Genomic DNA, 15,145 nt, shown 5'->3' on the forward strand with positions numbered 1-15,145 from the left:
AAAGGATTTTGATAAATTCTACCCCGATAAAATAAGGTATGAAAGTTCGTATGAAACTATGTCAATTTTAAACCGATCGAGCTGAGACATTGCATGTATAAAGCTGCTATGACGTAGGCATCCGCTAAGAAAGTATTTTGATAAATTCCACCCCTAAGGATGATAAAATAGGGATGAAAGTTTGTATATATCTTAGATTTTCGACTAATTGAACTGAAATTAAATATTGGCGCTACTATGATGAAGACGTTCGTTTAAATAGGATTTTGATAAATTCAACCCCCATGGGGATAAAATTAGTTTGAACCTATCAGTACCGGGAAAATATGTAGCAAGACTTTTATCATACAGTGGACTTTTATCCCGAAAACTCCTTCACGCGGGCGAAGCCGCGAGCAAAAGGCAGTATTAACATAAACTTAATTCTCATTTTAACATACAATGTGTGGCAGATTTTGACTGCCGGCTTTTTGTTTATGTAACACCGGTGACCTACCTGAGAAGCTCTTAAATGACAGCTTTAGCTTGGCTTATTCAATAGTTCAATACATTATAATCATAGCAAGTCCACGGGATGTCGAATCCTTGGTTGATCGTATTGTAATGGAAAACGAATATATGTTGAGACGTGTTGTTGGTTGTAGACTCTTTATTTGACTGCCCCCATAATACTAACTTAATACTATACATTATATGGCTTATATACTAAGTAAACACACTACAGTTAAGACCACGATCTTTTGTGATATACTTTTGGGAATTTCAAAATATCGCTACTAATACAACTTCTTTTATTAAATCGTGTGATAATAAACATTTTTACCTATATTTTAAAATGGTATTTTAATATCCGATTTAAATGATTTCAAGCAGTTATTGACGATATCTATTCGCAATTATAGTCTATTCCTATGTATACGATACCGTAATGTATGCATTCTTTATGAGTTTCCACTTTTACCACAAAACCATGATGTTATCTATAGCAATCCATTATCAATTGAGTTAATAACATCGTCCTTTATTAATATTCCAACGATAGTTAGGTATTCTTAATACTGTCGATATATAATATTTTCAAAATGTTGATGTATATTTGTCACCACCGTCAAATGATCTTACTTGTCAGCACAAACGGAAAATAGAAAGCTACATTATGGCCTCCATCATACTAAAATAAAGGCGAGACTCATAAAAGATATTAGATTTTCGGCCATCAGCTGTTTGCCGAAACGAGTAGGACTGTAAAATAGCCCTCGAGAATTTCGCTCACATCTCAACTTATCGTCTCGAATCGATAAAGGTCCGACGGCCGTCTCACCACCGTGTCACATCATTAAATCATGGAACCGGCGACACTGACCGCATTATGGTTCTCAGCCTGCAGCATCTAACGTGGGGAAATGCACCTACTCTTTCCACTGCAACTAGCGGGCTTTGGCTACACTCACCAAACCGCGCACGTGTTTTATCGACGTAAACAACACACCGCGTTCATCTCATCGTGAACTTTAAACCTTCCATTTAAAGTCCACATTACAATGCGGCATATTTATATAAGCCATACTGGTAGTGCGCGCGATCCCGTTTTATTTTTCTGTGGTGAGATGGTTGTGCCCGCCCGTGTACTCGGCTCCTATGTGGTTAGTCGCTCGCAGACCACGGCGCGGGTGAGACGTGTTCGCGGTGTCCGTGTATAAACGAACATTCTTGTGAATTGTAATCTGTTTGGAACATGTGCTGTGGTGTTTGTTGAAGATGACCGGTGAAATTAGCTGCAGCAACAAATGGTATGCGTTTGTTGGTGCGCGTAGCTGAACAGGAGAGATGCACTTGCGTGCACTGCTGTCGCTCGAACGGACCGCCGCCGGCATGAAGGGCCAACCGGTTTGGTGAGATCTCCAGCCGATCCGCACTCATATGTAGATTAGAGAGCCCTTAGATCTTCTTAGAGAAGATAACCGTTAGTTTCACGAACGTTAGGTTCGATCGTAGAGTCCAGCTTTTGCTTTTGGTGTGATGTTTAGTAGACGGGAATAGGGATTCTCATGAATCTGGTTGAGTCGTGTACGACAATCCTCTTGTCTTCAATCCGAAGCTTTAAATTTTTCTTATCTCATACATTATGCAACGAGCTGCGGATATCACACCATGATCTGTATTCGTGGTGGTTCTTATGAGTTTTTTTCTTACTCTTTAATATGCCAAGCGGTTAGTTTGTCGTGGCAATACGGGTTTAGGATTGCGAATATGAATATTATTAAGAATATTAAAACTTTCGTTGCGGATAATGTAATACGTATTTGCCTGTGTTGTTATTCCCATCGTGTGGTCTTTGGTTTATTCATAATGTGTCTCCAAACGTGTTTCGCAGGGAATCCATAATACTAATTATGTTTTATATTTATGAAAACTCTTGTTGATTAATTTTAATTATAATCGACGAAAAATGACTTTATAATCTGGATAAACTGTTATTTTACGAGTGTTAAATAATGTTTGCAACAATTTATTAAGAGTCGAAAGTATAGATAAATCTTGTTAGAAATACAAACGATAATTGGTTATATGAAGACATATTGCAAAAGTCTTGTTATTTTTTATACGAATTACAACAGTTGCAGTTTTGTAAAATTTCAATCATTTTTACACTTATGATCTTGAATATGATTTTATGTAACACTCCGAGATGTGGACACAGTTTTCAGCTTCATGCCTTATTACGCCGAATTTTAATATATCATCATATCTTACGTTTATATAGGTATAAAACTGATAGTTTGCGGAAGATCGCTACTGTTTACAAACCCATTATGTAATGGTCAGTTGACACGTTCTTAAACTATGTTTATTATCAAGTATCAACTCTTAAGATTGCATTATTATTGTTAAGTATATACTGCAAGTTCCTGTTTAATTATTATTAAGTAGTATTTAGCAACTACATTCTTGGATATTATAATATTCTTTTTCCCTTCTGTCATGAAATATGAAATGCATTCCAAAGTATTTAAAAAGCTGCCGCCGTTAAATGCTCATAAAATTAATTATGCGATTTAATATTAAAATATCTTCAGTCTAGAGTAGATGCTCCTGTTGGGATTTATAAAACCCATTTGTATTATTTATATTTGACAAAAACGTCATAGATATTCTTGAATTACATAGAATTTGGATTTTATACGAAAGCAGTAAAGTACAAAGTCGATTTGATTTCTACAATACCTTTGGGAAATAGAGATCACCCCTTTTCAATTTGAGATCTTGAGCATTACCAAGGATTCACGATTACATTACGTGAACTGTTGTTACCTATCGCAAATATTCTTATCAGATCAGAGATAAGCGTGTTATTATTTTCATCCTTTTATAGCAAATTTTTGATTCCTGCTCATTTAAGAGGCAAAACATATTGATTCTTAATTTATGTTTACTTGTCGGATTAAGGAAAAGTTATAGACTTATAAAACTCACACTACAGACAATCCATGTCTGCAATATTCTATTTTGAATATAGAATTGCAGAATTCCAATAACAACAACCCAACTAAACATAAATACAACCCATATCTGATCCTGTATGCAAACGATTATTTCCACAACATTAAAATCTCATGTCACATGCAGATTTTGTCCCATAGTACAGCCCTCGGACAGTAAGGAGCCGGCGTGTTTACATGATAGCCTAAGCAAACTTACGGAGAAAATGAGTTGACACAGACGACGCACCGCCCCGAGATAAGTTTGCTCTTTCAATATGCCACGAGTCTACAATGTTAAATCATTCTTTACTCAGGTTTTCGTTATACTTGGTTGAGGTAAAGTCCCTAAAGGATTTGACGTGAGCCCGGTTTGATATAAACTAAATCTGCGATGCAAAAAGTATTGCCCCCGATAGTGGTTTGAGTAAATAACAGCACAAAAATTTGGTACTTTTTTAGAGAAAAAGAAACGTTACAAAATAAATCACACAAATGTCGTCTTTAAAACGTCGTTTATTTAGTGTAATTTTCGAAACAAAATTTCGTGCAATGGTAAAACATATCTCCCCGACGTTGCACAATTGTATAATCATGCCCGGCGTGCTTCGGGAGGGATATCCATTGTCTGCTGCTTTCCTTTGTAGAGTCATTAAAATGGCCGCCAAATCTCTTGTATTGTTTCCGACTCTTGAATTTGTTACGAAATATTCCACGGAATAAATGCAAACAAAATTTAATTTTTAACCTAAATTGTAACTGTTCAGAGTCACAATTCTGAAATATGTTTGAGGTTATATTCCAGACGGTCCTTTATTCCTTTTATACGTTGTAATAAAGTACTTGTAAATAAAAGGAAAGGTTCACGTATAAGTCATGTCTCCATTGTAATATGCGTGCCTTTTGTAAATGTTTTTTGTGAATAAATATAATGGAGAATGTTACTTAAGTTTGAATTTAATATGTAGGGTTAATTTCGTTCGAAGTTTTGTTTTTCACAAATGCGTAATTAACGACTTATTATATTAATAAAAAACAATGTTCATATCATAAAAAGCAATATTTTCTGGTACATATTAGTTCATACGAAGCAAAATTGGATCAATGCAAATAAACGCAGCATGATTAAATATTTAATTAACTCATATCATTAATCGCAGACAGTAAACTCTCCACAAGTGAAATTACCGGTGTCCATAACTGGCGTAATTACTTTCGAACAGTCTATTTTACCTTAAATCGAATGAACTGAAATAGAAAGTTGTGCCGGGTCAGCAATGTATCGTCCAATCTGACCTGTTTCCGTCTCCAGTCACTATTTACGTGGCTGTATGGGACTGTAACCTATCAGATCGATCGGACTATGAGATATTTCATGACAAGTAATTTCTTTAAAATTTCTTTTTCTTCGAGTTACTATTTCACGTCATAATAATAATAGCAAAATGGTTATTTTTTTATTATCTCATTTAATTTTACAGTATTTTTATATTCTTCTAGTCCACACAATACTTCATAATATATTATGCGTGAAAGAAATTCGACTGGAACCTTTTATAAACAACAACAAAACTTGTCGACTGCGTATAAATATCTTAAAAAGACAATTCGAATAGTAACAAACAAATATATAAATGGATATCTGAGTAATCAGTAAGAATTATTGCCGATGAAAAGGATACGGCCATATCACTATCTCTTGGTTACGACGGGAATGCTTGCTTCAATATTTATTTGTATCGAAAATACAGGGTCATGGGACTGGACGGTCGAATATTTTTTTTACTTCAACATAGTCCTAACTATTTTATTATAAAATCTAAAAAATGCCAGTCACATGTGACGTGGGTTTATCCTTAACTTACAACTGATATTTATGCACCTACGACAATTGTTTGAGTCATCCTAATATCAATAAAGGTGAAACATCTTATATTCATATTTTACTTAGTTTTATTCTATTTCGTATTTACTTCACGACATATTTTACATACAATAATTATTGAAATAAAACAATTTTACGGATTTTATCACGGTTTTTATAGTAGTCCGCCCCGTGACCACGAAGGCTGCAAAGTCTTCGAAATAGCGGGAGAAAATTATAATATAAAAGCCGCGATACAATCCGCAAAATAGTTTTATTTCAATGTCTAACATTCGCGTAAACATAAATCATAATATAATATTAAGTATTAAATCTGCTTGTACAACTTCGTAGATATTATCAGCAACTCTAAATACTAAAAACAATTTAACACGCAATAGCTTGAGTCATCTGCATTTACATGCACCAGTGTTTCTTTGCAATCAACAATTCGTAATTCATTTGTTCGTAATAAAACACATATTTATGTTACATCTTCAAGTGTCATTTTTATCGCGTGTATGTTTCAAAAGCAGTGATTTGATAAACATTGCAACTTTTGAACTGTTTTTATGTACCTCAACCATGATTACCATCAAGCCGAAAGTGTAATAAAAAAACACGTTTCACTAATGACTAATTATGACACATTTTGTAGAACAATGGAAACCTAAACAAAAGGTGCGAATCGCATCACTATTTTCACCTCAATCAGAGCTAAGTGGCATCGAAAGATAGATCATGTTTTAATTAGCAGAACACAGGGTATAGGCAAAATAATAATGTTTACTAAAGGTATTAAACATTATTACGTCAGTGTAAAAACGCCTAAATTAAAATCGCTTATCTGTTCACCTCTCATAGTTATTTTTTTATGGCCTAGTCTTAGGTAGGTTTGCCTAAATCTTTACTGAAGTCAATAAACTATTCTAAAATCTTGTTTTCAACAAAATAATAAATGATATGCCGCATAATAAGTTATGTAAAAAAGTTTTATTTGCATTTTAAAATTATATTATGTCCTCCTAGTTTTAGACTTCATACATAAAACCCGAATTGGTATACTATAAATATATACAGACACAACTTAGTTAAAAAAGTTAAAAATATTATCCAAAATCAATAAATTAATTTACTAAGTATTAATCAGATATGCATTTAATGCGGTCTACAGAATATTAGTAAACAAAATGGCTGTTACCTATAGTCAAGTTACCGTGGACTTTGCACCATAACAATAAATTAATTAAGTATTCAATGCTATATGATATAGATTAGTAGGAAACAATATATATTATAACAATATATAAAATAATAGCTTTGATATTCTATATTTATACAGACATAACAATAAAATTTGGATAAATTATATTTTAAGTTCATAGCACTTCTGTGGTGACGTCGTTGATTTTTTTACGTTGTCGTTTGGAATCATATATCATTACGACTTTCCTAATCCTATTTTGAATTTTCTCTTCGCATTATAAAAACATTTCCAAGTACTGCTCATAAATTTATTTAAGCAAATACTTCACTTTCACCGTGACCCCGTTGATTTCATAGTATTATACATTATGATCTCGTAAATACCGAATATTGAGGTTTGTTTAGCGTAGTATATGTCACCAGTGTTGGGTTACAATATTCAATATTTGCTTTATCATTGTATTTGAATTGTGTAGCCAAGTTTTACTTGGCGAACTAATATTCAAGTAAAAAGATATTGTTTTCACGCGGCTCTTTTTAAAAAGGCATAATTTCAACAATGTGGTTATTTCCTCTTCAGAAAATCAAGTGTAACCGATTTCTTAACTTTGGCTCTACCAGACTGACTCTGTCTTAACCTATATTTTTTTTTAATTCTAACCTCATTCTACAATCATTAAATATTATTCGGACACTTTAATTTCATAATTCTTCCGGTATGGTCAAAAACACTATAACTTCGAAGATGACTGAATGGCTGGGCCAAAATGACCTACATTTAGATACAGTAACCGCTCGATAAAAACCGGAACAAACGGCTCAGCTTATAAATCACTGACATCCGTGCCAAGACCGACCGTATCTGATGATGGTAATCACTTGACCGCTCACAATACTGTAGCGAAACGGTGATGTCCTCTAGATAGTCATAGGTCTCGAAGGACTATAATCCAAAAAAGTAAGGAATATCTTGATAAGTTTACCATAATTAATACATTATAAAGCGGCGATAGCCTAGTTGGTTGTGGAGCGGTCTGCCGAGACGAATGTCCTCAGGTTCAAATCCCTAGGGCACACACCTCTGATTTTTCTAAAAATAATTATGTATGTATTCTTTGTGAATTATCGCTTGCTTTAACGGTGAAGGAAAACATCGTGAGGAAACCTACATACCTGAGAAGTTCTCTATAGGAATTTCGAGGGTGTGTGAAGTCTACCAATCCGCACTAGGCCAGCGTGGTGGACTAACGCCTAATCCCTCTCAGTAGTAGAGGAGGCCCGTGCTCAGCAGTGGGCAGGTATATAATACAGGGCTGATATATACATTATAGCCAGTGTAACTACTAGACTAATAGAAAGTTTACATCTCGTGTCTCAGGATGGCGATCGCAGTGGAATACCAAACAATACTTTGTAATTTAAGTTATTGGATGGTGTTTCTACTGTTTATGAGCGGTCGTATCGCTTACTATCATGCGAAAGGCAAGTCTTGTCATTGAAAGAAATAAAAAAAATTGTCAATAATGGCTGTTACTTCTGACTTGTTAATTAGGTACTATAAAAGATAAACATAATGGGATAATAAGTTTAATACTAAATATGTTATTAGTCATCGAACTAAGATAATGTTACCCAACTGAACACCGTTCGTTCACGTCTCGTTAAATGACTAAATAGAAAGTACCAATACTAGTTGTTGAATAACTGTTTAAGTACCACACGCGTGTTAATATCCAACCAAACCTGATTCCAAACGTAACGTAACCCAAACGTGAGAACTGACTTGATAGTATCTCATAGACAATACCTAAGATACATGTGTGTTTACTTTCTATAGAGGTGAACTAGTTGATCTCAAAGAACGCTTTAAAATGTAAATTGAGATTTCTAGGCCGCAATTTCTCAATAAACATTACCATTTCGTTGTAAACAAAAATTTCAGGTTAATTTTCATATTCATGAGAGCATTTTCGTTTGCTTTGATCTACATTAGTTGTAATACGGCTGTAATCAAACTATTAATGCGTGATTCAATGGAACATTCATTACAACTGGTTCAGTGTTCTTGTAATTTGCTAAATATGTGTCTTAACATTTAATTTAGGACAATTGATTTTAGTCTGACATGCTCTACATTGGTTGTTAGCGAGTGATTTGAAAAAAAAAACTAATTTACGCCCCGTTTTTGAAATCTTTATATATTGATTGTTACCGAGTGATTGAATCTGAATATGAATCTATTATTGATTATGGTGTCCAGAATCATAATTAACTATTAACGAAATTATTATAAACCATAATTTTATTTGTTTTACATCCGCAATACTATGTTACTAAAGAGATCAATAAACTAATTTATTCGATGCAACAAAAAATCTAAGATAAAAACTAATTTGTTTTTCCATAAATTTCCGATGATATATTTTATATTTTAAACTTCCTCGTTTTATTTACTTATACATTACTAGTTGTTGCACCTTTTAACAAAACGCGACCTCCAAGTATCAAAATAGAAGTAAATAAGATGTTTCCAAAAGGCAGCTGCTGCCAACATTCTGATTCTCGATTCACGAGGTAGGGATGTCTTAAGTAAAAAAACACTTAATTGTTTATATAATAGTAATTACTCAGTGAAAATGCAAATTAATTCAAATCATAATTCATTTTCTATTAACAAATAACTACAGTATAAACATCAGACTGAATGATATTTCCCTTTTTCTTATTTATAGACTTTGTTTGTTTGGTTTATATTTCATGAGTAGAAATAATAAAATGCACCATAATATATGAAAATGACGAAAATACTTTTACCCGTTGAATGACACGTCCGGAAAACGCGACAAACCTATCGCGTGGAATTGATATCCAATTTATTTGGACACCTGACTCCCGTATTTTGCGTAACAAATGCCAATAAAATTCGGAATCAACATTTAATATTCGAAATACCGTGGACTGATAATGCAAAAGTGATTTACACGTTCGTATTCCGTAGATACGTGTAAATTGGTATGATTTAATATTATTTTCGGAGTTGATGTTTATTTTTTATATTTTTATCTCTATCATGTGTAGCACTTTATATTGTCAAAATATATGAATAAATTTGCATTATTTAGAAAAACCTAATCTCTGACTCAAACACATTATCTGATAAAGATTTCATTATGTTTACAGCTTGCCTCATTCTGGCTTAAGCGATCAAACGCTAGGTGGTCTAGACCACCTATCGGGCTTCTCAATAAAAGACCCCCGAAGGCATGAGAGAAATTTTAATACAAAAACAAGCAAATATGCCTTATTTGTCGCCGGGTTTTGCGACTAGATATCGATATTTAGAAGAATGAATTCAAAGTTCGGAAACGATAAGACAAATTTACAAAATAATATAATTTATAATTTCATGCTATTTTGGCAGGTTTTCAAAATTCAGGTGATGCAACATCGATTTTTATAATCAAAAACTAGCCGAGCATAATTACGCGTTCCATTATTATATTAACAGATCACTTGGGTTCACTTGGTTTATGGACGGAATAATGGCATGCCGCACCATTTTTATCAAAAGAAATCCTTTACGTTTTATATTCTAAAAATAAAACTAAATGTTCCTCTCCAATTTGCATTGTACAGCTTATAGCAGTTCTTACAAGGCAAAAGTTCAATACCCCTGTTTTTTATTTGGCGAAACCTCATTTCACATTAACTTTTTGCTGCAGTAAACTATGGCCAATAGAGATTAGAATCTTATTGGTTGCGTTGCTATAGAACATCTTAACCATATCATTAACACAAAAAATTAACTAGATTTCATCATACAAATACGCATTACGTATAGCGGAACTGTGTATAATAAAGATACGGCTTTTAAAACTTTTTGAAACTAAATTTCAATGAGCTTGAAAATTTTCAACTCTAAACATCAAAAGTAATTCAGGAACCTTTTAACGTACATTATTACGTTGTTTTTATATTACAATTAAGTATTTATGTAAAGGTCAGCTATTTTAATTACTATTGCAGTGGCAAGGATGTGACATAATCTCATAAATATTTATGCACTTTAATGTAATGCAAAACACTTCGCTATTCTAAAAATAAGTCTGAATTCTACAGCCCTAAAGTCAAACCTATAACCTCAAAGTTATTTACTCCTTTTTGCCTAATTGTTAATTTAAGTACATGTGTAGTCATGACAAAAATATGTAGACAGCAAAAACAAACGGCGGTAGGTCATGAAATGGCCTCGTTTGAGGTTACCCATGGATTGTGACTTAAACAGGTGTTACTATTAACGGGCAAGGTTCATTGCTCCGCTGATATAGGCCTCGAGAACTCGACCATCTTAAAAATGAGTAACGGTGTATAATTATTCCACTTGCGTCGAATTGAGCTAATGAATGTCTGCGCTCCGATGAAATTAACTGCTCAGATTAGTTTCCGGGCCAGTGATAATTTCAAAGATGATACAAGTATACAACGTAATCTATTTCGTAACTTTATTTTATTATCTTGTCCTGGAATGGTGTAGAGACTTGGCTAGAATAACGCTATCCTAATGACTTTAATGACAGGGCTCTCGTTGGTGAGAATTAGTCTGGATAAACGGTATGGATTTGTATTTCTGTCGGCAGTAGTGTAGTGTCCCGAAATAAAAGACATTGTAAAAATAAAAACAAGTAATTTACTGAAACTACAAGACATCAAGAATTTAACATCTTAAGAAATATCTGCAAAACTTTGTAATGTAAAGTTCTACATTTTCTGGACTTTATGGTCAGTAATAGAACTCATCGCAAACTGACTCATCTCAATAAAAAAACTATATATAATACAAATATGTTTCATACTTCCTATATAAACACGAATCGAACAAGCCCTTAACGCCTATTTCATTTAATTTCTTAAATTCCGATCGCTGTACAGACATGAATACCAAGTCGAGTTGAACTCTTCAAACAAGCTACATTGAAGTTCGCCAAATTGTTAGTATTACAAGATCAGCTGGAGTGATTCCAAAGACACTTTCACTTGTGCAAAGTTTCTTCTGTATGACTTATAAAGTAGGCTAGGTTTAGTGCGTGTTAAATTTGATTTTAGGCCTAAGTTAGCTACCGTAGTTATACATAGATAGTATGAACAATGGTAACAAACATGAAAAACTAAATTCATTTGTCCTAGAAATGCACACGGAATAAAATATTTGAAAAGTAAAAACACTTTATCGGAATTATTTCGACAATACTCATATGAATCTTTAAGAAAATGTTTATGCAGCTTATAAAACAATATCACAAAGTGAAAGCCTTCAGAACCTTCTTAAAGAGCCACATGTATAAGCAAAAATATATATATTGTCATAATTTGCTAAGCACAATCTCATCTGAGATAACAATTCAATATAAAGTTTATTTATGTAATTTTCTACACAATAGACTATTATTTGACACGAGTCCAACTCAAAAGAGAAACATGCAACAAAACTTTCGATTGTTCATCAAAACGTTTCATTCCGAATAGAGATCTTTACCGCCGTTGCACATTGTGATTTAGTTATATAACCAATGTGGCAATATCAAACTACCCACAGGCCACAATAGGCTTGAGAAATTCACCGACTGCCGTTTGGCACGCCATTGTCTCTGGTATACCAATAACAAGGTTTTGCCATCAAATTATTTCGGCCATAGATAATGATGCTAAAATTCCTTCTTTATGATCCCCATTAGCTTAAGTGACAGCTATGTAGAGGTAAAATGGTTGATGAAAACGCATTGATAAATCGTATCGTTGCTTTTCGAAGTATTTTTTTACGAAATACGACATCGAAATGTATTTGTAATAATTTCCGGAGGGAAGTCAACTCCGTATATTTCTGTTGTGATTTTTTCCTCTCCAATCTTTTAACTCGTGAAATGAAAAACGTACACAAACTTTGGAATCGGTATTGTATTTGGGATATCTTTATTAACTTAGAGTGTATTTAGTGTAACAATGGATACTTTTCTCTTTCTGGACAACCTTGACTTAACAAGTCCTGACTACTCTTGTAATGAAGATGAAATAGTTTTTCTGAATCACAAACTTTATTCTTAATAACTAGATACGAAGATCTCTGCGTCGACTTCTTGTGACGACTCTTTTCTTTTTAATGAACGGCCGTCCATTGGCCGCCATGAGATGTCAGTGTTGCCAGGCTTACTCAGTTATTTGGTTTTTTTTTTATTACAGTATTTTTCCAATAAAAAAGATTAATTCTGAGTTATAGTAAAATGTGAAAATTGCCAACACTTGCTTTTCTAATGTCTTCACTACCACAGATGAGCTCTTCCTGATCTATTCCACCTCACTTCCCTATAGTAGATCAACATAATTTCCCATAATAATATTATCATACGTATTCTGATTTTGACGCCTGGTTCTCTCAAACGTTAATACTTAACATAGCCCTTGTTATAAATACTACACAAATGTCGGGTTATTTTTCTGAAATCATTTCAACATCTACAAGAATTTTATCACCAAATAAATCACCATGTTTATCATCAAACTATCAGTGCGCTATTCGCTCGTATTTCTCATATATTAATGAACTTTTGAAAATTACCATAAAAACTATTTGTATTGTTGTATTGTTTATATAAGTTCAATTAGCAATATCCTTATACACTATTGATCTCATCGTGAATACGTCATAAATCAAGATGTGTCATGTATTATGAAGAAGTTATACGTGTTCCGTGATCTGACACGCAATAGACGTATGCGCACAAATTCTTAAGAGATTTCTATTGTATGACCATTTACGTACATCATCTTGCGTACGATTTATTAATGTGTGCAATTATCTAAGAATATGCGAACTTATACGGCAACCATTATAAGTATTATAAAATAAAGCCTATGTATACTAATGTCGGTAATGCCGGCATTTACCTTCCCATAAAGGCAAAGCAATGAGATGCATTAAATAAACTGACTTGACACGTCTTCCAACGTCTTAAGCGATCTTTACTAGAGACGGTAAGTCCAAGAGGCATAAAATCAATATCAGGCTTTTAACTCATAAAACGTTCACCATTAAGCACTTTATTTATCATGTATCATTACAATAATTTCAAAAACAATATAGCACTTCTTATGTTGCAATTAGATCTATTATATAGTGTCATTGGCCAATAATAAACCTTTTTTATTGCGATGGGAAAATCTAGTAAATTTTTTAACGAACACTAACCTTACCTTTCAAAGCCAGAACTGCCCCGCATATGCTAGCTCAAAGCAACCATCATAAATGTAAATAAAAATTAAAATTGCAAACACTACACTCATAACGATGCTAATGACCGCATAAAATTAAATAGGCCACGCAAACCACATAGCAGGTGCTTCCTAGCATTTTATGTTTTATTACTTGCGATAATATGACCCAGTTATGAATGTTAATAACATTATAGTTAGATATTCGTAAAAATGATAGTGATAAGTTATTGCTTTATGATTCGGATATATGTAGAGTCATAAATACGTGAAGAAGTTTATGGCGGTTAAAATGGCGAGAATTTAACGGGTTGAACGTGGCAATTGCTTATCACTTATCGATATAATATAAAAGTACTATAAATCAAATCATATTATACATGTGTAAAAAAATGATTACCCTTTATTCTGCGGAAAAAACGTGTTATTGCTACCACCACTTGGGGGAACGTGAAACCATTATGGTGGTGGTGGTCTTACAAATATCTTAATACATGATAAAATAAAACTTACAAAAAATGAACCACATTACTGCTTCAATGAAACAAACACTACTGCTTTGCATTATTCAAATACTATTCTCAAATAGCCCTTATGTAACACTAAATTTCATATGAACACATCTAGTCTTTCTCTTCGCAATAGTAATAAATAACCAAAGCACATGCAAGCGCACTTTAGACGAGCAATAACGTTTGATTAGCCTGAATGGTTAGTTAGGATTATAAGGTGAATCAACTGGCCTAGATCCAGGCTATCCGATAACTGATCTATTTATAAAGCAACCTTTACTCATCTGATGATCGATTTGCAAACTTGCAGATCCACGATACTCCAACGGAAGTTAATTTGTTTCCATCCAATATAAATATCGGGCTTGATTGAATTTTAAAATCAGAATTCTATTTATAAAATTTTAACGGTTTTTTGATTTTTGGATATCAGGTATTACTACACCGATTTTTTTTCACTAACAGGAAATTACATAATTCCTTGGTGCTATAGGTTACTTTCTATCCCGGGACAATACTTATCCCGGAAAAACACTTTCACACGGGCGAGGTCACTAGTAAAAGCAAATTAAAATAAATAATTGGAAGTACTAATACCATATTGTTATATAACTGTTTTAAATGCCGCAATACACCACTGTTATAAATAGCAAGTTCAGCGAAATTGCAGGCCGTATGATTAGTTAGAGTTGTTATAATTTCTAATGAACTTGACAATTTGTTCGGGTAACATTATTAACAAAAAAAATAAGAAAACCCACATACAAGCTTAACTTTACACCAAGATTCAAATAAGGTCGGTATTACTTCATAAACCTATA

At 33.2% G+C, this 15,145-nt stretch overlaps 1 protein-coding gene across 2 annotated transcripts in view; it reads left to right on the plus strand.

Moving 5' to 3' along the window:
- The first annotated feature begins 1,636 nt into the window (after positions 1-1,636).
- Positions 1,637-15,145, plus strand: part of LOC115447615 — a 46,184-nt gene continuing 32,675 nt past the window's right edge. The window contains exon 1 of one of the 2 annotated variants that reach the window (XM_030174766.2): positions 1,637-1,790. In XM_030174766.2, the coding sequence (XP_030030626.2) occupies positions 1,759-1,790 (32 nt within the window). In that variant the 5' untranslated portion in view covers positions 1,637-1,758. Of the gene's footprint in view, positions 1,893-15,145 lie in introns of both variants that reach the window. The other variant, XM_030174765.2, reaches the window with a different exon arrangement.

The sequence above is a fragment of the Manduca sexta genome, chromosome 20, assembly GCF_014839805.1.
Source record: "Manduca sexta isolate Smith_Timp_Sample1 chromosome 20, JHU_Msex_v1.0, whole genome shotgun sequence".
Lineage (NCBI taxonomy): Eukaryota > Metazoa > Arthropoda > Insecta > Lepidoptera > Sphingidae > Manduca > Manduca sexta.